At 29.4% G+C, this 22,689-nt stretch overlaps 2 protein-coding genes across 7 annotated transcripts; both read left to right on the top strand.

The window, feature by feature from the left end:
- Positions 1–9,055: 9,055 nt before the first annotated feature.
- On the top strand, positions 9,056–14,318 carry LOC100809980 (probable inactive receptor kinase At5g10020). 6 transcript variants are annotated; one of them, XM_014770228.3, is made up of 5 exons: positions 9,056–9,373; positions 10,057–10,668; positions 11,805–13,328; positions 13,435–14,017; positions 14,135–14,318. In XM_014770228.3, exons 2-5 carry the CDS (start codon positions 10,275–10,277, stop codon positions 14,151–14,153), a joined length of 2,520 nt encoding a protein of 839 aa, XP_014625714.1. In that variant the 5' UTR covers positions 9,056–9,373; positions 10,057–10,274; the 3' UTR covers positions 14,154–14,318. The 6 variants fall into 6 exon arrangements, with proteins under 6 accessions (XP_014625714.1, XP_025982392.1, XP_025982391.1 ...); XM_026126607.2 differs by having other exon boundaries at positions 9,774–10,668; XM_026126606.2 differs by having other exon boundaries at positions 9,761–10,668.
- A 4,534-nt stretch (positions 14,319–18,852) lies between these two features.
- On the top strand, positions 18,853–20,089 carry LOC100789647 (NDR1/HIN1-like protein 13). Its single transcript, XM_003519436.5, has one exon. The coding sequence runs from the start codon at positions 19,080–19,082 to the stop codon at positions 19,899–19,901; it is 822 nt and encodes a 273-aa protein (XP_003519484.1). The 5' UTR covers positions 18,853–19,079; the 3' UTR covers positions 19,902–20,089.
- Positions 20,090–22,689: the final 2,600 nt, after the last annotated feature.

Genomic DNA, 22,689 nt, shown 5'->3' with positions numbered 1-22,689 from the left:
CTTAGGCGTGCTTTGGATGGGTTCGTATTGAGTCTTCATTGAAAGGGAAAGTGCCTATTTATGAGACAAGGAAAGGAGCACATCGCTTGGATAGTGTTAGTGTTAGGTTAGATTAACATGAACTAATTTGAAGAAGAAGATCTAAATTGGTTTTGGTTGTTAAAATTATGAACTTGATGAACGGATCTAGAACCTGGACTCATTAAGGTTTAAATCTTTTTCTTAGCATTATGAAAAATTGTAGAAAAATGTGATTGACATGGTCGTAGTTACGATTGTCATAAGTTGAAAAACCTTTTATGTTGTAGTCATAATTTCAGTTGTTGACTGTAATTTTAAATCATAATTATTAAATATATAAAAATAAAACATAATTTCAAATAGAATGTACAGTCGAATAAAAAGTACTCAGTGAGCTTATAATTGAACAAAACTAATTAATAAAGAAACAAAATTTGACAACGACTAAAAAAATTGTAGGCAATGGTTTCAAATTATAAAATACATAAAACAAAAAGTTAATAATACTAGATATATATATTTGTATTTTTTTCACCTCAATTGAAAAATTATTGAGAGCAACAAGTTCAAATTATAAAATTAGAGGCAAAAAGATAACACTCATAAATAAATACATGTTTTTTTTTCAAAGTTAAGGGATGCATCTACACCCTTTCATTGACATCGTTTTTGATATTAGATTTGAGCACATGAAGGTTACATCGACCAAAATCTACATTATTTAAAATTATATATATATATATATATATATATATATATATATCTTTTATGTTGTATAATTCTATAACTATATTTTGTGTTATGTAATTCTATAATTGTGATTTTTGAGACTATTTATTGATTTTTTTAATATTTTTTTTCTATTTTTTCTATTTTTCATGTTTATTTTATTAATATACATTATGACCCAATCCTAACCAATTCTTATTTATGATTCTTCACTAAATTCTTATTTTTCATTTATAATACTTGTGAAGTTAATGCTTATAAATAACAATTAAATTGAGATATTTTTTTTCTTTCAAAAGTCTAATATAATTTTTTAAACAATTATATTCAAATATTAACAAGAACAAACATAAAATAAGTTATGACCATATACATAAATTAAGTTAGTAACGATAAATGGTACCTATTCTCATTGAACTATTTTTAAAATTTTAGAATTTATACAAGTTAAAAGAAATTTTTTGAGTATTTGTTCAAATTTATGAATTTACACCCACTTCTGTCCTTGTGATTGTGATTAGTTTACGTGCCAGTGCCGCATTAATCTTTATTGTTTTGCAATTCATTTCTTAGATTGATTTAGGGGGGCATGTGTGGCTAGTTATCATGTGGAGTGGCACAGTTGTCACCAAATTCAGTTAAGTAACGAAATTGTTTGAAAGGGTGGTATAACTAATAGCAGTACGTGTTGGAAATTGCACAGTGGAAAAATCCACGTATAGTGCACGAAAGTGTTTGGTTTTGTAGAGTTTTTTCTTTTAATAAAATATGCACAATTTTCTTTTGATACCAATTTAAACTCAAATTTATCTTAGGATTCTCTTATTTATGTTTTTGCATTAAAGTATAATTTTTCATTTAAATGTGAAGTTCATGTTTATAGTAGTAAATAACAATTACAGCAACTTTTTTTTTTTAAAGTCTAAGAGATTTTCTTTAAAAATTATTATATTTAAATATAAACAAGAGCAAACTGCAAATAAGTTTTGACAATATATAAATTAAAGTTAGTGACAATAAATGGTAGTACGTATTCCCATTGAATTACTATTAAAATTTTAGATTTTATAAAGGTTAATTGAAAACTTTTTTTTCTTCTTTTTATTTTTATTGTAAAACGCTGCTATACAAAACCAGAATCAAGTCTTAGTTTTGATGTTGGTTCTTCAAATACAACATTTTTCTTAGATAGTGACTTTTGATCTTCCCCATATGCATGACCAAAAATATTCTTGCAGAGGTAGCTCACAATGGAACATGCAGGGCTTCTTAGCACTCTGTAACATACATTCATCAATTTTCATAGAAAACAAACACCATCAATTAATCTTTGTGAGAAAAAAAAAAAAAAAACCATCAATGAATCTTAAAATGTACTCTCGGTCTCTACCAAACGGGTTCTTAAAATAAAATATAAAAATGTGAATCTTATCTCATTTTAGAGTTTTTTTTTTCGCTCTCTTTAAACTCAAATACAACATTTTTCTACTTACTGCATGGTATAAATATTCTTGCAGAGGAATCTGACAATAAAACATGCTGGCTTCTTAGCATCCATAACTGCAAGCACCAAACTCCCAAGCATTCTGCATTCTGCAACGAACATTTATCAATTTATACAAGACACGCATGTCACCAATTAATCTACATGCATAATCAATGTATACAGATATAAGTTCAACAAATTGAAAATGACGTCAACAAAACTAGGATTTTGTGAACCTCAGTCTTAACTAGCAAAGTTAAGAAGGAAAATATTACACTTGAAGGATCTGATTCTCCAAAAGAGAAAAGATAGTACATCTTACTAAAATGATAAAGCTAATTTAAAATGGTTGATTAAAAAATTAATAGTTAAGATTGTGATAAAAATAAAATATACAGTATACAAAAAAATTAAAATTAATTATAATTTTCCCTAAAGCAAAATTAATTATTAATTTTCTAATTAGCTGTTATTAATACTACCTTTTATCATTTAAAGTGTACTCTCCTTCCTTGTCTTAGAAGAGATAAATCTCATCTTGAAAATACCAAAGTGTAATCAATGTTTTCTTTCTTAACAGTGAAAATAACTTATAAAACTATAGTACAAAAATGAAAATTGAAAAAAATAAATAAAATGAACAAATATATATCTCTCCCTTTCTTCTCGGGGAGTTTGCTTATATATATAGCCTCTCATTGCTAAAAGATTTAAAAAATGGAAACCATTCACTGAAGACTTTGGCGCTGCCAATAATTTAGAGACGTGGTTGACTTGGTTTTATGTTTCTTAAATCTAAATTATTGGTGAAAACTATAAGGGTCAAGCTGACTATATAGTATATATATAAATTAAATTCTGGCTAATAGTTAACGATCTGAATCTGATGTAGGTAGCACACTAAGCAAGAAAAACCTAGCTAGGATCCCCCAGCCACTGCTTTTGCTTAGTTTTGCTTTGTCTTAAATACAAAGGAAGACAGCGGCATAGCTGGCCATATGCATGCCTTTTCTTGTGTTGCATCCATGTTGGACTACAGAACCACAAAAAGATAGGTAATTGCACCAGAATTGTGTGTACATGTGCGATACCTTATCTTTTCGAAAATAGCAATGTGATTCTGTGCCACAGTTTCTTCACTTATCACTTACTATTTGACAGTTTTACAATATGATCAAGAAACAACTTGAAGCCTAATTGTTTAATTAGAAATTAAAGAGTGAATAGTGTATGCATGTAACCAATATTATACTTTCATTTGATCATGTCTTCAACTGATTAATATTTTAGATTTGATAAAAAGTTAGATTTTGAATATGGTTTAAGGGAATAAAATAGATAATTAATGTTCAATGTTCTTTTTTTATTATTGCATGGTGTACAAATCTTGCATTTTCTCTTTCTTTTCATGTGATATGATTTGATTGTATACGGGTTAAAGTATGATCAACTTGTACTATGTTTTCTAATAAAACCGTTTATAAAAAAACATGATAAGTTATAATAGTTAACTTCAAAATTATGAGTATAATTGTTATGTGTTATATAATAATTTATAATTAAATAACTATGGAAAAAATATTTTATACTATTAATACATTACATACACTATTTATTCAAAAAAGTTATCTATTATAATTTCTAATTGGTTTATTGTATTTTTTTTAATATAGCTAGAGATCATTAAACCCATTTGAAAATGATGAGGGGGTGTGGATAAAAGAAATCAAACTTTCACTGATCAAGCTTTTTACTCAATTATTGAAGCCACGTGGTAGAATTTAACATAAACAAATTGAAGTGGGGTCTGCTATAGTACCATATCTGCTTTTCTACACAATATGACAACAGGAACTTTCACATGTCACAATTGTAGATTAAGCACTCATGCAGTCCACCTTTCCCTAGCTAGTGGCAGCATCTCAGCTTAAATTCGATCATATAGATGTTGATATATATGGCAACTCCATCAAGTGTAAAGTCTTTCAATATAAAATAAAATACTATGTAATTTCTTTTCTTTCACCTTTTTTAAGTTACCAGTGGCTGATATGCTCATCCTTTTCTTTTCACCTAAACTATATATCTTTAAAAGTTTTCTGCATGGCATCAAAATATTATATATGTAGATTCCAAAAGCGTCAAATAAGTCAGTTCTTTAGAGAGACCTCTTGTCAACAGCAGTTGCTTCTAGATTGATGTCAAAGATTGGCTATTGGTTAATACCAAATGGAAAGGAGATAAAAGTTACGTAGTTTAAAAGGTTTCATGTGAATTCCATGTTTTCTTTTAGTGACATCCTGATTTAAGCATCTATCTGTTAAGACTAAGACTTGGGAGTTTACAATATTTTCAGTTATCCATAGTTTTTTTTACCTTTAAATAATAATAAAGAGTTTGCAAATTTAAGTCACCAACTTCACAGACTTTTTTTTCTTTCGATCTTTTTTTTTTTTCTCGATAAAGTTGTAACTAGTGCTTACTAATTAATTTTATATATGTCATGTTGAAGTGGGATGCATATAACTACAAGCCAAATGAAATTATTGGGGGAAACGATTTCTAGAAAAAAAAAAGGAAATTTTGAAATAATTGAATTAAAAAAAGGAGCACTTTATCAAAACCCTCTAGAAAAGTTTAAGAAAAGAAATAAAAGAATGTGAGCTTTGTTTTGTAGCTCCACAAGATGCAACCCACCAACGCTCTAGTTTTTTCAATTATTATATTGCATCTGAAATCTTGAATAAGAAGAAGTTGAAGGAGATTTTTTTTTTTTAAAAAAAAAAAACAAAGTTGAAAAGATAGTTAGGTATAATTGAACGAGAAAAAGAGAATAAGTTGAAGAGAGGGAAAGCATAGCGGAATATTACTAGAAGCCGAAAAACAAGAATGCCTATGGTCCTATGCTTTTGAATTTTGATGCTGCAAAATTATACAAGTATAAAAATGTTATTGTATAAAAAAATTTACAATAAAGTAAGAGAGAGAAAAGAAAAGGAAAATAAAAATAGAAAATATAATTTATAATCTAACAGAAAGAGAAAAATATTATTTATCATAAAAAAAATTGTTGTACGAATAACACTACTTATAACTAAATAAGATGCCAACTAAGCTAGCTGTTCAAATAAACCAATATTCTGAAGTATAATATGCGAAGAAACATGCGCAATTTAAATTGTATTTTTTTTCTTGATTTTGTGTAGTGTACTATAACTAGATTAGAGTAGCTAGTATTTAGAGCAGTAGAATTTTTATTGATCAATCTTAGTCTTAAATTATACATTTAACTACACCAGACTTATTCTATATAAAAGTTTATTATTAAAAAGCTACATTGATACATTTATGGATATTATAAAATATGAATCTGATGTAATTAGATTATATAATTTAAGGTTAAGATGGGCTAACAAAGATTTTACTGTTACAAATACTAAAGAAGATCCGCACTTCATTTAGTCACGTCTCTATCATTAATTCACTGTTAATATCACGAATGACATATTACCATCAATGTCCTAGTCAAAAGGATACTAATAAAATACCAAAAATGATATAATATTAAATAATACAGGATATGTCCTAATCATGGTAAGAAGGGAAGGAGTAAAAGAAGAAAAAAAATAGTGTTCCCCCTTTTCTTGTGTGACTGGAAATTGATTATGTGAGTGTTCCGATCAAGATTGGGACTGGGCCCAGGCCCAGTAAGATGAAGATTACCGGGCTAGGTTTGTTTTTGGTTTGGGCAATGAGAGTGGCATTGTGGTTAAAAACTTAAAATTAGAATTGAGTTTAATGTCTTAGGTAGGGCATCACAGTGGAAAAAGAAAGCCTGAAAGATCTGGATAATTTGCATTAATCATAGTTGTACACCCAAAAACTTTGAAGTTTCTAATTAAATTAAGCAATTGAGGAATTGATTAGGATTTGTGTTTGGAATATCTAAGGACATCTACAGTGGAATGATCTAGTCTTCCAGAACTTGATTAATCAAAGTTTAAATATCCATTGTTGGTAGATGACTTAACAATTAGTGTTCAATAATGTTTTGAACAAAAATATCTTCAAAAAAAGATAGTTATGAAAAATAAAACATAAATGTATAAATGATAACGTAACATGGAAAATCCTTAATGCTTATCAACACTCATGTGTCATAATGTGGGTCGTTGGGTCTGAAAATGAAAGCTATCCGGAGTTTATTTTATGGCAGCCAATTTTCTATGAGATGGAGTCGAGATTTGACATTTGATAGCAGTGAGTTACAATGGAGTTAATTTTAAAATTCAGTGGGTCCCATGACTGTCTTTTTTCTTTTCTTTTGTGCTCTTAATGCAAAACGGAACAATATTTTTTTTCCAACTCACTTGTAAATTTTGGGCCTGTAAAATGATATTTTTAATCTAACAATCTTACTTTTTTTTTTACTCTATTTCTCATATATTTTTCTTAAACTAAATAATTCATCATTCTACTTTATTTTCGTTATATTTTTCTTTTCTTTAATTATATCTCTATTCAATTTTCATCTATTTTTTTCCCCTTCAAACCAAACATACCGCCAAGTTATCTCTCGGAATTTCCATGCACAATACAAAACACACGTATAAGGGACGTGAAAATGTGAACAACTTTTTTATGCTTCGGCGATGTTGAGAGAAAAGATCTTGATGCACTTTTTTTAATTTTTTCCAAACACACTTTTAATCATTGCATATTTGCATTACTTGGTTCTCGAGTGCTTGGCTGATATTTTTTAGAAACTACTACTACAAGTTCTTGAACTCTATACTTATTGGGCCGATATCACCTGATAATTTTGGACCATTTGAGACATTGGTTGGCCCAGAACACGAGAACTATATAATATTATAAAATAAAATAAAATTAAAATATTAAATGTATTTTGATTTATAATTTTATTTTCGTTTAAAAAATATTAATTTAGACTATCAATTACAAAATAAAAATTCTGCTCATATTATTTTTCTCTTTAAAATTCAACTCTAAACATCCTCGTAAAATCTGTCTTCTTTGGGGGAGTCAAGAGTGGAAGATCAAAATTCTGGGGAAAAAAAAGGTTACATTTTTGTCATGCTCATCATTAAGCTGTGCCTACCAACTAATTGAAATATGATGGTGGTTTGAGTAGCTTTCGAATGTGTTGAAAACGTTGTAACAAGCGTGAATCTATTCTCGATTGCAAGGGATGTCTTCGTGCTAGAAAAATATGGCTCCGAATATGTCTATCCGCTAAACTACTAAAGACTAAGTATTATTCGTTTGCTATTAAGATCAAATGGATTTTAGAGAAAATGGACCATACATATATTATTTACCTATTAATTTTCATTAAAAAAAGAAGAGCAAATTATGTTAACACCTTTGAGATTTTTTCTAATTACGCACAACACCTCTTCAAAGTCCTGTTCTAATGTCGAAAAATTCAGTCTGTCCTGCTCCGAGTGGAAGCTTATGCTCAACATTCTCCAATTATTCAAGTTGTTGCTTCACCTGCAACAATGTTTATAAAATTTAATTAGGCATTTTTTCAAGATCTTTCATGAATTTCGTATGTGTATGGTCCAAGGAGAGATAGATTGCTCATGGAAAGAACATTTATAAAAAATATATAAATTGATTTTAGTTTATGTGAGAAACTCAATTCATTTTTCAACTTATAAATACCTTTTTTTTTTACTGAAACATGTTTATATCATTTCATTATTATAAAGCAACCAAAGGAATTCCATAATTAAATGTATAAAGACTTGGAAAAAATAGAATCACTCTTGCTAATTCATAGTCAAACTTATTGACTTATCTCTTGACAAAACCTATAACAAAGATTCGATTGTGAAAAACAATACTCCTACACTTTTCAATTAAGGATCCCAACTCCAAAACATCATTAGAAGGTCTTCAACATATAAATACCTATGAAAGAGTTTATCCAATTATAACTTCAATTAATATTTCTAAGAAATCATTTGAATCATTACTTATTGTTTCAGAAAGTAAGTTTTTGTAAGTTTCTCTTGAAATATTTTTATTAAACATATTTTATAATCCAATATCAAGTTTTGATTATTTATTTAATCAAACAAACAAATCCATTGAAGATTTTAGTAATACCTCAATTCAATTAGACTCATAAAATGGTTAGCGTTGAAAATGGCAGGACGCGCTTTTGCATTGGGTCCTTAGGAAGATACTAGTTGTAAAAAATAGAAAGTCGTGGTAAAATAGAAGGTTTCGGCGTGTTTGGACTTGTGTTGCACAACTAATAATTACTTATGCGTTATCTATAAAAAAAATTAGATGAAATGCGAAGCTTCGGAGGCAGAACCAAACTCACCTGTAAAGTCAAAGGTGCTGCCAACGAGGTCATATATAGTTGCTTTGTATCTTGGGACAACCCAGTGACGTCGTCTTGAAAAGTCTCTCTCACAAACATTTTTTTTTTACCTGAAAAATTATACCAGTATTTTTACATCACGTAAACATCACTTTTCTCTTCTATTTTTTTTTGCTGAATTCACTTTTCTTAATGCTACTGAAAGTGATATATTATATTTTTTCTTTTAAGATTGATATTTGTACAAAGTAATTTTTGCCAAAAACATTAAATTATATTAATTGAAAATTATGAGTGTACACAGTGAAGTGATATATTATACAGCAGTACTTAAGACACTCTAAAGATAGAAAATGTGAAGAAAAGGAGATAAAATAACTAAAAAAGATGTTATAAAAAAGAAAAATGGATATAGATATAAATTTTTTGTATATGATTTTACCAATGATGACATGATAAAACGGCAACCTACCTACCATGTTCTCAGTTAATGTTTCCTCACTCATCTTCTTCTCCTTCTATCACACTTTCTGCTACTACCCTTCTCTCAAAATCAAAACTTTCGCTTAATCATTTGCTTGCCACACTGCATTCCACCCTACTCAATCCTTTGTTCAGATTTATAGCCTCATCTTCTCAGAACCATTCGTTTTCTAACAGCAGAAACTTACAGGGGTTCCCTTGTTCCTTCTGAATTTGTTCTTCTACTTTCTTTGGTCAGCATTGTTGCTTCAGTTACGGCCCATTACTCAACTTCACTTCTTGTGAATTAGGAGGTAAGAATGCATCATTGTTTTGCTTTTTTGCTTTTTTTTTTTTGGGGGGGGGGGGGGGGTATGATTGGGCAGCAAGAAGGGTAGGTTTCTTGTTTAATAATTATTACAATTATTGTTGGTGATGAACCTAAGTTACTATTTTTCACTTTTTTTACTTTAGATTCGTAATTATAGAAACAAAAAGTGATATTCTGGTTGCACTGTTGACATGTTGGCCTATATATGATTGTGCATTACGTTATAGAACAATATGCTCTAAAATTACTCTCTTGCCTTAATTTTTTGTTGTACACTTGCCCCTTTGCTCTCACTTTCATTGTGTTACTTTCCCTCACATAATCATATGTATTTGTGTTGTTGATTGATGCTTGGATTAAGAGCTACTAGGAAAGGCATGCAGGCTATCTGGTTCATGCTATCGTTATTGGTGGCTATTGCATTGGGGAATTCAGATATTGATGCTCTCCTTGAATTCAAGAAGAGTATTCAGAATGACCCTTCTGGATTAGTAGTTAATTCTTGGGATTCCAGGTCTTTAGATTCCGATGGTTGTCCTAAGAACTGGTATGGGATAGTGTGTAGTGAAGGCAGTGTTTTATCAATCACTCTGGACAATGCTGGTTTGGTTGGTGAACTTAATTTTCTTGCGATTAATGGCCTTACAATGCTTCGCAATTTGTCAGCTGTCAACAACCAGTTCACAGGAGATCTCTTACACATTGCCACAATAGAGTCACTTGAATATCTTGATTTATCCCTCAACAAGTTTAATGGGCCGTTACTCTCTAACTTCGTTCAGTTGCGCAAGTTAGTATATCTGAATCTTTCTTCAAATGAACTTGGAGGTACTCTTCCTGTTGACTTTCACAAACTTGAGCAGTTGAAGTATTTAGATTTGCACATGAATAACTTCTTTGGGGATATTATGCATATATTTTATCCGATGGGCAGTGTGCTATATGTTGACTTAAGCAGCAATAGGTTTTCTGGTACACCGGATTTGGGACTTGCAGATGAGTCATTTCTCTCTTCAATTCAGTATTTAAATATTAGCCATAATTCCTTGAGTGGTGAGTTATTTGTTCATGATGGTATGCCATACCTTGACAATTTAGAGGTCTTTGATGCTAGTAATAATCAGTTAGAGGGCAATATACCTTCCTTCACGTTTGTGGTATCTCTTCGGATTCTTCGACTTGCATGCAACCAGTTGACTGGTTTACTGCCCGAAGCTCTATTGAAGGAAAGTTCAATGATGTTGTCTGAACTGGATCTTAGTCAAAACAAGCTTGAAGGTACCTTCTATGTTTTATGTGAAAATTGTAATGATATTCTTTCTTCAAAGTTAAAATTTATCCATTTGCTAGTCTACTCCCTATTTGTTGCTATCTGTTCTGCTGACTTATTAATAAATGAAGTTTTAGGTATGAAAAATTACTGCCAACACCCCATATCAAGCTGCTGTTTGGTTGCTGAAATATGAAACTGCAACTTTCATTCTGATGCATATTCTGCTATTTTAGTTATTTTAGATAAACGCTTTGGGGAATTTTCTTCTGTGGAATAAATAGATACTTTTCACACCCTCAATCATTTCTATGAACAAAGATTGTAGAGGAAAGTATGATATGGTCACCAAACTGAAATGAAAGTCTATTATTGATCAATATTGACTGAAATACAAATTATTTCATAAATTTCTTACCTGTATATGAAATAGTGGAGAACTCAAATTAAAGAAAATCTTATATTTGTCCAATTTGAAGTTTCTGTGCCATGGTTCAACCTATTGATGGATAAGTTATACTTCAAACATAATTCTGTATCCCAAATAAGTACTAATGAAGGCTGCATTGATTATAAAAGACAAAGTATATTAAAAACTTAACATAAGTATTTTGGTCACATATCATCGGCATCAGTCTAATATATTGATTTATGGAGTCAGTTTGAAATACAAAATTTGAAAAGGAAGAAAAGTAGTTGATGTTAAACCTTCTTAAGGGGATCTTCTGGATAGTATACAACCAGGTATGCAACTGTTAGCAGACCTTTAGATCTTTGCAGAAAATTCTTATGTGGTAATCTATATCCACAATGAAGTTGGTGTCCAGGTTATACCCATTTTTATGTATTCATCTGCTAATCCTTATAGAAGCCATTTAGTTTTTTTATATAGAAACATTGTAGAAACTGGGAAGTCCTTTCAAAATCTGTCCAAAAGTATGCTACATGTGATAAACAATCTATTCTGCCCGGAGAAATCTTGGTCTACTTTGTTCCCTTTATCTATCCCCAATTATTTAGCATTGACTTATTCATCAATTTTAGTCATAATATCATAAAATCACACATGACATGAGTTCAAAGTGTTATTCAATAAGTTTCTGCTTACCCTTCTCTTCTTTTACAATTTAAACTTTCTTTGTAGGTCCCATTGGAATTATTACCTCGGTGACTCTGAGGAAGCTTAATTTATCTTCAAACAAATTGTATGGCCCCTTACCTCTCAGGGTAGGCCACTGTTCCATCATAGATTTGAGTAACAACACACTATCAGGTAATTTCTCAAGGATCCGGTATTGGGGTAACTATGTGGAAGTTGTTCAGCTAAGTAGCAACTCATTGGGAGGAATGCTACCAAATGAAACTTCTCAATTTTTAAGGTTAACTTCACTTAAGGTATCCAATAACTCATTGGAGGGCTTTCTCCCACCAATTTTGGGAACATATCCAGAACTAGAAGAGATTGATCTTAGCCTCAACCAGCTCTCTGGGTTCCTCCTGCCAAGCTTTTTCACCTCAACCAAATTGATTAATCTTGATCTCTCCAACAATAAATTTTCTGGATCAATTCTTATTCAATTTCAACCTCCAAATAATCCAATAGTTTCTGCTGAAAATTGTAGTCTGGTGTTTCTTGATCTTTCACACAACAACTTGAGTGGGACTCTTCCTTCAAATATGAGTAGGCTTCACAATTTGGCATATCTCAATCTATGCAACAACCAATTGGTAGGTACTATTCCTGATGACCTTCCAGATGAGTTGAGAGTATTGAATGTATCCTTTAATAATCTTTCTGGTGTTGTACCAGAAAGCTTAAAGCAGTTTCCCGACTCTGCATTTCATCCAGGAAATACTATGCTGGTATTTCCACATTTGCAACCATCACCAAAAGATACTTCCAACCTAGGTTTGAGGGAACATCGGTTACAAAAAAAGTCTGCAACTAGGATTGCCCTGATTGCATGTTTGGTTGCTGGTGGTTTTGTGATGGCTTTTGTGGGTATAATAATTTATTATAAGGTTCATCATGAAAAAGAAAGGACTTCTAAACAAAATGAAGCAAGGGGCATCACCCAAGAGAGTACTTTCACATCAAATATAGAGGAACCTTATAGAAATTTGGAAGTATTACCACCTGCTCAAAGTGGGTCTTCTGATGATGCAAGAAACATTCATCCAGTGGGAAAGAAGCCAATAGATTTTGGCCCTTCTGAATTAGGTAAGAACGAGGAAGGAACATCTACCCCAATGTCTATTTTGTCTCCTTCAAATCCTTCATCTTCAAAAAGCTATCAGTTTGAGAATCCTGGTTCCCTCAAAGTCTCCTCTCCAGATAAACTGGTTGGAGACTTGCATATATTTGATGGATCCTTGGCGCTAACTGCGGAAGAACTTTCATGTGCTCCAGCAGAAGTTATTGGCAGGAGCTGTCATGGAACACTCTACAAAGCTACACTTGATTCTGGTCATGAATTGGCTGTCAAATGGTTAAGAGAAGGAATAACTAAAGGAAAAAAGGAGTTGGCTAGGGAAATAAAGAAACTTGGGACTATCAAGCATCCAAACCTGGTTTCTGTTCAGGGTTACTACTTGGGGCCAAAGGAACATGAGAAACTGATTATATCAAATTACATGAATGCACAATCTTTGGATATTTATCTCCATGGTAAGATTATGGTCTCATGCATGTTTTCTTGCAGCATGAAACCCAGGCTTTTAGTTGTAAATTGTAATACTTCTGTTTTATTTAGTTGTTTCAAATTTTTCTGCAGAGACAGATAAAGGAAATCTCCATCCTTTGTCTCTTGATGAAAGGCTCAGGGTGGCTGTAGAGGTGGCACAATGTCTGCATTTCTTACACGATGAGAAAGCCATACCTCATGGCAATCTCAAATCCACAAACATTTTGCTAGAAACTCCCAACAGAAATGTTCTCCTCACTGACTACACCCTGCACAGGATACTCACTGCAGCTGGTACTGCTGAGCAAGTTCTGAATGCCGGTGCACTCGGCTATCGGCCTCCCGAGTTTGCTAGATCAAGCAAACCATGCCCTTCCTTGACAAGTGATGTCTATGCATTTGGAGTGATCTTGTTAGAGCTCCTAACAGGAAGAAATTCTGGAGAAATAGTTTCTGGGATTCCAGGGGTGGTTGACCTCATTGACTGGGTGAGGTTCTTAGCCGAACAAAACCGTTCTAGCCAGTGCTTTGATAGGTCTCTAGTGGACAAGAACAATGGGGAAAGACCATCTAAAATTCTTGATGACATGCTAAAGGTGGCTCTTAGATGCATCCTTCCAGCATCTGATAGGCCTGACCTGAAAACTGTCTTTGGTGATCTCTCAACAATAAGGTAGAGTTGCTGATTATATCATATAACCTTAACCACTAACATCATCATCATCATTATCTATAGTTGTTTTTTTAAGTTGGTTTTCAAGTTTGTTGAATTTTGGTCCCTTGATGACAGCTCTCCACAGGCATTATAACAAGTCAGGATACGAAATGAAATTCTTTGTCAAAGGACATTCATTCTTTTCAACCCTTCAATGGGCAGGTTGTATATTCATGAATTTTGCAGTTTTGTTCGGTGTAATAATTGATATTTCTAGACGTTCGTTTTGCCATCACTGCAATCAATGGAATAATGCTATGATCCAAACCCATCGCCTCTTTTATTGCCTATTTTCTCTTCCTAGTGCTTTGGAAATGTTTTAAACACGTATATTGTCACAACCTTAGGAGGTGTTTGGTATTGGAAATTTATTTAGTTTCCAGTAATCTGAAGTTTAGGGACGTTAATTTCTCATGCTTGATATATAATATTAAAAGAACCTCAAAATATTGTTTTTCCAGGATTGTTTTTTGACGTATAATATATTAATATTGTTATAAAAAGAATATAACTTTCTTTCTCCCTCTAAAAAATTAAAAAGAATATAACTTTCTTCAATATGGAAAAATTTAATGATGTAACAAGATTATAATATCCTCATTCCATTCAATATAAATTATTTCAATATTATAAATTTGAATTCTCATCATAAATGAGTATTTTGAAGAACAATTCTTCAACGGGAGTGATTTTTTTCTTCGTCGAAAGTGTTTTTAAGAGATAGTTTCATGAGTTATTCTCATTTTTTTATCCTTTGGTTTAGCATGGAGAAGGGGTCTTAATTAATCTCGAATTTGATTAGACAAGAAGTTAAATTAGATCTAATAAAAAATTATTTCCATGAATGATTAAATTTGGTTGTTATTCTTATGTTTAGTTGACTTATCGATATCATATAGATATAGAAAAATGTTGATTTAAATTTTTCTTTTTAAAAATATGTTCTATAAATTAATTTTTAAAGTTTTAATTAAATAATAAAATTGTGACATACTACTTTTGGTTCTTATTATAAGGAATAAGTGTAGTATATTTTTACACTACACTTGTTACTTATAAAAAAAGGCCAGGTAATACTATAAGAAAAAAAACTATTTATTTATATATTTGTATACTTATTATTTTAATAGCATTAAATTTTACATAACATTTTTTTAGATCTTAAATAAATAATAAATTTGTGTCATACTATATAATTAAAATATTTTGTTTATTTATCTATATATATATATAAGTATTACATTTATAATATTAAATATTACATTAATATTTATTCTCACTTTTATAGTTGACTTAATATTTAGATATAGAAAGTCTAGATTTTAATTTTACCTTTTTAAAATATATTCTGTAAATTATTTTAAAAAAATATTAATTAAATAATAAAATTATGTCACTGTATAAGAAAAAACATTTTACTTGTTATTTGCATACTTATTATATTAATAAAATTACATGTTACATTAATATTTACTCTCAGGTTTAGTTGACTCCAAAATATATAGATATAGATATAGGTATAAGAAAATGTAGGTTTGAATTTTTATTTTTCAAAATACATTCTATAAATAAATTTCTTTAAATATTAATTAAATAATAAAGTTGTGTCATTCTATATGAAAAATCTATTTATTTCCATTTTTGTATACTTTTTTCTCGGTCTAGTCTATATAAACTTATATATTAAGATGGAAATAAATTTAAATTTTTATTTTTGAAAATACTTTTTATAAACTATTTTGTTTTTAAATTTTGACTAAATAATAAAATTGTGCCATACTATATAAGAAAAAATTTCTTTATATATAAATATATATTTGGATAAGTATAACATTTATAATATTAAATGTTATATTAATATTTATTTTCATGTTTAGTTGACTTAAGAATATATAGATATAGAAAATGTAGACTCGAATTTTCCTATTTCAAATATGTTTTATAAAGTATTTTTTAATATTAATTAAATAATGAAATCGTGTGTCTTTAAAATGTTCTTTTTAAAAATATGTTCTATTAACTAATATTTTTAAATATTAATTAAATTTTATATTTTCCTACTATATAAGAAAAATTAATTAATTTATATATTTTTATAAATATTACATTAATAGAATTAAATGATACCTATATTAATATTTATTTTCAAATCCAATTTACTAATATTTTCTATTAACTAATATTTTGAAAATTTCTTTTTACAGATATTCTTTATAAAGTGATATATTAATAATGATTAAAAACCAAAATTGTGTCATATTAATAATATTTTATGATGAAAATTTATTTATTCATATATTTGAATAAATTAATTGCATCAAACTTTTTGAATGATGATAGATGAATATTTGGTCACTTAAAACACTTTGTTAGCACTCATAATCTTTTTATTTATCTATAGCTGATTTTTTTTATTATCGAGAAATGTTAATTATAAGTTAAGGTTAATAAGAGAGATTCAAATCATATTACCTTCTCTTTTTTTATTTTTAACCACCAAAGTAACTTTATAATTTCAATAAGTGTAATTCATGGTAACATACACATTGAGTTTGCAATTAAAAAAAATTAGATTTGATTATCATCACAAAATACATTTTTAGAAAAATAAAAAATTTTAAGTATGATTAAGTGATGAAATAAAGATTAATCTCATATATGTGTCTAGAGTTTTTATGTATACCCATTATTTTTTCAACTTTTTTTAGATGTATTATCAATTAATGAACTTCTAAAAACACATAAAAAAACAAGCCTTGAGCCAATCCAGCATACTACTACACACTCTTTGATTAAAAAAGAATCATTCAACACCTTGCTGGCCTGCAATCACGTACGTTTCCTTGCCACATTTATTAAGTAGAAGATGAAATTAAAAGAAATTATATGCTCAAACTAGAAGAAGTAATTAAACAACATAAATTTCAATATTCTGTTGCCAAAACCTAGCAATATATTAATAGCGTAAGAATTTGGTGCAAAGACAAATGGCTTATACAAAAAGTAAAGCATTGAAGGATTGAGGCCAATCCATACTAAACAAAACCGCGTCAGGCAAAGCGCCAACTAACTCGTGGACAAAACGAATCGGCAACAATCAGCATAGCTTGTGTTTACATGAAAATTAAGTGAACGCCAATCCCATTAAGGAAGGTGAAATATCCAAAGACCAAACACTCCTTTGACCGTGAGTCATCCCACATTGAACTCTACCCCATTTTCCCTACTTTGTTTATTAGTTATTATATTAATTTATATTTATATAGTATCATGTGCTTCTTCGAATAAGCATAGTATTGCTTCGGCCAAGTAATCTATTCGACATTCAGATATATCACTTAATATTTTTATATTTAATTTTGGTTTATATTTTAAATCTTTATAATATTGTATTAAATGGAAGATATAAATAAACTAAATTTTAAGATAAATTTATTCTTATTCATCATTTTGAAATTTGTACTGAAATAATTTATTTTCATAATTTAAAAAATTATGTCTTAAATTTATTCCTATTTCATATAATTAAAATATATTAGTAATAATGAAAATATGTATGATTTTTTATGTATAAATTTTATTTATGTTTAAAAATATTTAAACAAGAAATTTACTAATTGAATGTAATTTCTTTAGAATTGATAATATTTGTTAGACTTTAAATTAATTCAGTATTCATGCAATTTTTTAACAAAATGAATATCAGAATTAAATTTTTTAACAGCTCACAGTTCTTATTAATTAATTTTGTGAGATTTAAAAAATGCTCCATATGGGTAACTGTGAGTCATCTATAATTAATTACTAGTAACAATTAGCAATGATTCCAACGTGCAATGCAACATTTGATGATCCGGTGTGTTCTTTTTGACTACTATCGTAATAAAAAACTTTTTGACTTAATTTAATTTTGAAAAGTCACTTAATATATTTTAAAACTATACTAATATTATCTAAAACTATTATAAATAAAATAATCTTATTTGATGTGATTTCTTTTTCTAATAAATTTTACTTTTAATTATTATAAACCACCGCTGTAGTATTTTATTTTAGATTTAATTATTGTTTTAGTTTCTGAATTTTGATAAATTATTTTTTTAATCCTTGATATAATAAATTGATATTTTATGTTAGTTTTTAATATTTTTTGATGATTTTTTTAGTATTTTATGATAGTTTTAAAATATAAATTATAAATGAATTAACATTATGACTTAATTTGGACAATCAATCTATTTTGTTGCCAAATTAGTTTCAACAAATTTTAAAATAAATATGAAAATTAATCTTTGATATTAAAATTAGTTTTAAACAACATTTAATTGTTCAGTCTTTCAAGTTGGGATGTGTGATTTTTTAATTTCTAAAATTTAGAATTACTTAAATTTTAAAAAATTATTATTTTTAGTTTCTAGTATAATAAATTGATACTTTATTGATAATTTTTAGTTTTTATAAAATAGTTTTTATTTTTAACCGTTTTCATTTTAAAATTGCTATAATACTAAAAAATCGTCATAAAATACTAAAAATTATTATAAAATATTAATTTATTGTGTCAAAAACTAAAAAAACAAATTATTAAAATTCAGAAACTAAAAAAATATTTTTAAATTTCAAGGATTAACAAAACATATTCCCTAAATTTAAAAATTAAAACAATAATTAAATCTTTATTTTAACTTCCAAGAATAATTACTTCTTTCAAAGTTACACCAAACTACATGGTAACTATTAGGTCGGAACATAAAGTGTTTTTTGAGCACTAGTAAATAATAAATACAATATATTTTAAACTTTTAATTAACTTTATTTTTTATTTATAATTAATCTCTAAAAAAAATATACACTAAACCGCGTGACTACTACATTACAACGCGTAAACCGTTTGCTTCTTATATAGTCATATCCATGGAACAGAACAGAACAGAACAAGGCTCTGACTCACTCACTCACTCACTCTTCTCATTTCATTTCAATTTGCAGATAGCTTCTTGACTCGTTACTCACTCACTCAATGGCCGACCGAGTTCACCCCAGCCACTCGCCTTCCGTTTCCGCCGACTCACAACCGGCGTCGCCTCAAGACTCCTCCGTCGTTCCAAAACCGCCGTTGCCACCGTCGTCGGAGAAGCCAGTGCCTCCGCCTGGAACCTACGTCATCAAGATCCCTAAGGACCAAGTCTATCGCGTCCCTCCGCCGGAGAACGCTCGCCGCTACGACCAATACACTCGCCGTAAACACCGCCGGAGCCGATGCTGCTGCTGCTTCTGCTGGCTCATCGGAATCCTCTTCATTCTCGTCGTTTTCCTCGCCATCGCCGCCGGCGTCCTCTACCTCGTTTTCCGTCCCGAGGAGCCGAAATACTCCATCGAAAACATCGCCGTCAGAGGAATTAACCTCACCTCGCCGTCATCCACGGCGGCGATGTCGCCGGTGTTCAACGTCACGGTCAAGGCCGATAACCCTAACGATAAGATCGGAATCCGTTACTTGAAGGATAGCTCCGCCGAAGTGTTTTATAAGGACGCGAGGCTGTGTAACGGCGCTCTGCCGGCGTTTTACCAGCCGTCAAACAACGTGACGGTGTTTGGGACGGCGTTAAGGGGTGACGGAATCGAACTGAGGAGCGAGGTCCGAAGAGCGTTGCTGGAGGCGCAGACCAAACGGAGGGTGCCGTTGACCGTTAGGATTAGGGCGCCGGTGAAAATAAAAGTGGGGTCCGTCAAGACGTGGAAGATAACCGTTAAGGTGAACTGTCATATGACGGTGAATGAGTTAACGGCGCGGGCCAAGATTGTTTCTAAACGTTGTAATTATGACGTGGATCTTTGGTGATGAAAACGCGGACAAAAGATGATTTTTTTTTTTTTTTTCGTTATAGATAGGACCGAAGCATTCGAGATTATACAAATTTTCGTATACATTAATGTTAAATGGTAGCACATTTATTGATACCTTAGGATTTGATTTGGTTTTGTGCATTAGCCATGTGATTTTTTATTGAATAAAGTAATTTCATTGTTCATTCTTGAGTGTGAATTCTTTGTTGATTGGTATGGTGGTGTCTAAATAAGAAACCGCAGCTTGCTTGTACCCACCAAAGGAAACTACTACTGTATGAACTACGAAACCTTGTTTTGAGCAAGATGAGCCTTTAGAAATGTATTTTGTTATGGTAAGAATGTGTTAAATACTAGTAATGTGTTGTCAGTACTATTCTATTCAATATAGACATCAAATATTTTGTTTGTTTTCTTTCTAATTTTTGTGTAACAAATATTTTATTTATTTATTTCTTAACCTATTTTCAAAGTAGAGTAGACAACATGTTTTATTAATTTATCAACCACGTCACTTGCTAATAACAATTATTTATGATTCAAAAAGAAGAAAAAATGACAAAAATACATTTATTATAATGAAAAATTGAAGTATTTTCTATTCATAAGTCGAATCCATTCGTTTTTTTCTTTTCAAAAACGTAATTCTATTCGATTAAATTCAAATACCTTGATTTTTTTCTCTCTCGAAATTTTCTTTCTTTCTTGTATTGCATTTAACTAGTTCTCTAGTTTCCTTCACGTTTGAGTAAAACAGATGATTATTATTTTCTCTTTTGTTCTGATATGAGTTTCCATATATTATTTATGTAGCTTTACATTAAAAAAATGACATTAATGAATTATTTTTATTATCAAGGGTGATCTAGAAAATCAAGGTAATTCCTTTCAAATTAAAAAAAAATCTTGGTAATTTCTATTTCTAATTAATTTTAATGTAACTGTACAACCAAAGCCAAAATGCCATAGACTTGTAGGAGTATACAAGTTGGTATCCATAAATTACTAGGATTTATTCTTCTTAAGTGAATAGTTAACTTTAAAGAATAAAATAAATAGTCTTGATTGTTGATGGGAAAATTAATAGTTGACACATATATGTATAATAACAAGTCATATCTATATTAAAATATCAACTATTAATTTTTTTCATCAATAACTATAATCATTTACTTTACCTTTATTGGACTAAGATCCTTCTCCTACCTTTATTCACTTTCTTATAAAAACAAAACCTTTATTCACTTTAGAAGAACTACGTGTAATTACCTTTTTTTTCTTTCTGATTTCTACATGTAATTACTAATCACTCTTATTTGTTTCTATTAATCGGTCAAAATCAATGAGTGGAGAAAAGGTCTACTCTTTGTTTAATTAAATAGTAGGGTTGATATATGTTGCACAAAGAGAGGGTTGGGTATTTTTTTTTTCTTGGGGGCGATGGTGGAGTAACTTAGAAGGAAGCTTTTGTACCAAACCTACATGCTCCTTATGTCCTATGTAAATGTAAATAGTACACTTAGATATTTTTGGCAAATATTAATTAATGTTTTCAAAACTAAAGTTAGAAATTAAAAATATTTTTTAAGAACAAATATTATTAATGACATTAAAAATGAATTTTTCTATGTAAAACATGATTTTTTTATTAAAAGTGGTATTATTATTTTTACAGCATATTATTAATGTATCCCACCATAATTTCCGGTGCATCTTTATCCATCAAAACTTTCAGCATTTACTGTTTCCATGCTGTCATTGTAGCAAGCTGGGAATTAGAAGTCATTGCAAAGTTCTTTCCTTCCACAACGGCTTGTATAATTAATTACATATTTGCATAAGTCAAAGCTAATTCCAAGAATTAGGTGCAAGAGGCTACGGTTCTTCTTTTTATATATAGCTAGACTATAATTTTTTTAACTTAAATTAATTTTGAAAAGTCACTTAACATTTTTTAAATTATACTAGTATTATTATAAATTATAAATTATAAATTTTAATCTTTTAATTAATTTCATTTTTAAAATTTTAATTAATCTCTGAAAAAATATACACTAATTTAATCATTAAAAGAACAAGATTTTTTAAAAAAATCAAATTGGATTTAATAACTGTTTTGAAATAAAATAGTAATATTTATTCCTTTTTTTATATACAATATTAGTTAAATTAGATTTTTATATATAATAAATGTTAACTAGTGTCCAACACCCTCTATATTAGTAGTATCCTTAAATTGTGTGATTGTTACAGTCTAACAAATAAACTGTTTGCTGCTTATACAGTTATGTCCACAGAACATAACAACGCTGTGACTCACTCCATCACTCTTCGCTTTCGAGTTTGTATTTTCGTTTTTTTTATGTTCAATAAAAAGAGTTTAATGTCTATGTTTTATTAGTATAAAACAAATTTATATTATTATTTAATAATAAATTACCGTTTGAATTACTTTAAAATAATTATTTTAAAAATTAATAAATTTATTATATATTAAGGGTTGTGATTGGATAACTTTTTTTTCTAATAACAAATCATCTTTTATGTTAAAATATCAACTATTCAGTAAAAAAAAATGAACTATTATTTTTTTCATCGATAACTAAAATCATTTACTTTACCTTTGTAGGACTAAGATCCTTCTCCTACCTTTATTCACTTTAGAATAACTACATCTAATTACTAACTACTCTTATTTGCTTTTACTAATCGGTCAAAATCTATGAGTGGGGAAAAGATCTACTCTTTGCTTAATCAATCAGTGGTATTTATATATGTTGCAG

Source organism: Glycine max, chromosome 2 (genome assembly GCF_000004515.6).
Source record: "Glycine max cultivar Williams 82 chromosome 2, Glycine_max_v4.0, whole genome shotgun sequence".
In the NCBI taxonomy this organism is placed as follows: Eukaryota; Viridiplantae; Streptophyta; class Magnoliopsida; order Fabales; family Fabaceae; genus Glycine; species Glycine max.
The sequence above is the reverse complement of the archived record's forward strand: the minus strand, read 5'-3'. Positions and strand labels throughout refer to the sequence as shown.

Coding starts and splice junctions, on each gene's coding strand:
- LOC100809980 (XM_006575541.4), top strand. CDS start 9,738: ATGCTTGGATTAAGAGCTACTAGGAAAGGCATGCAGGCTATCTGGTTC. Junction 10,669..11,804: donor TAGTCAAAACAAGCTTGAAG/GTACCTTCTATG, acceptor CTTTCTTTGTAG/GTCCCATTGGAATTATTACC. Junction 13,329..13,434: donor TTTGGATATTTATCTCCATG/GTAAGATTATGG, acceptor ATTTTTCTGCAG/AGACAGATAAAGGAAATCTC.
- LOC100789647 (XM_003519436.5), top strand. CDS start 19,080: ATGGCCGACCGAGTTCACCCCAGCCACTCGCCTTCCGTTTCCGCCGAC.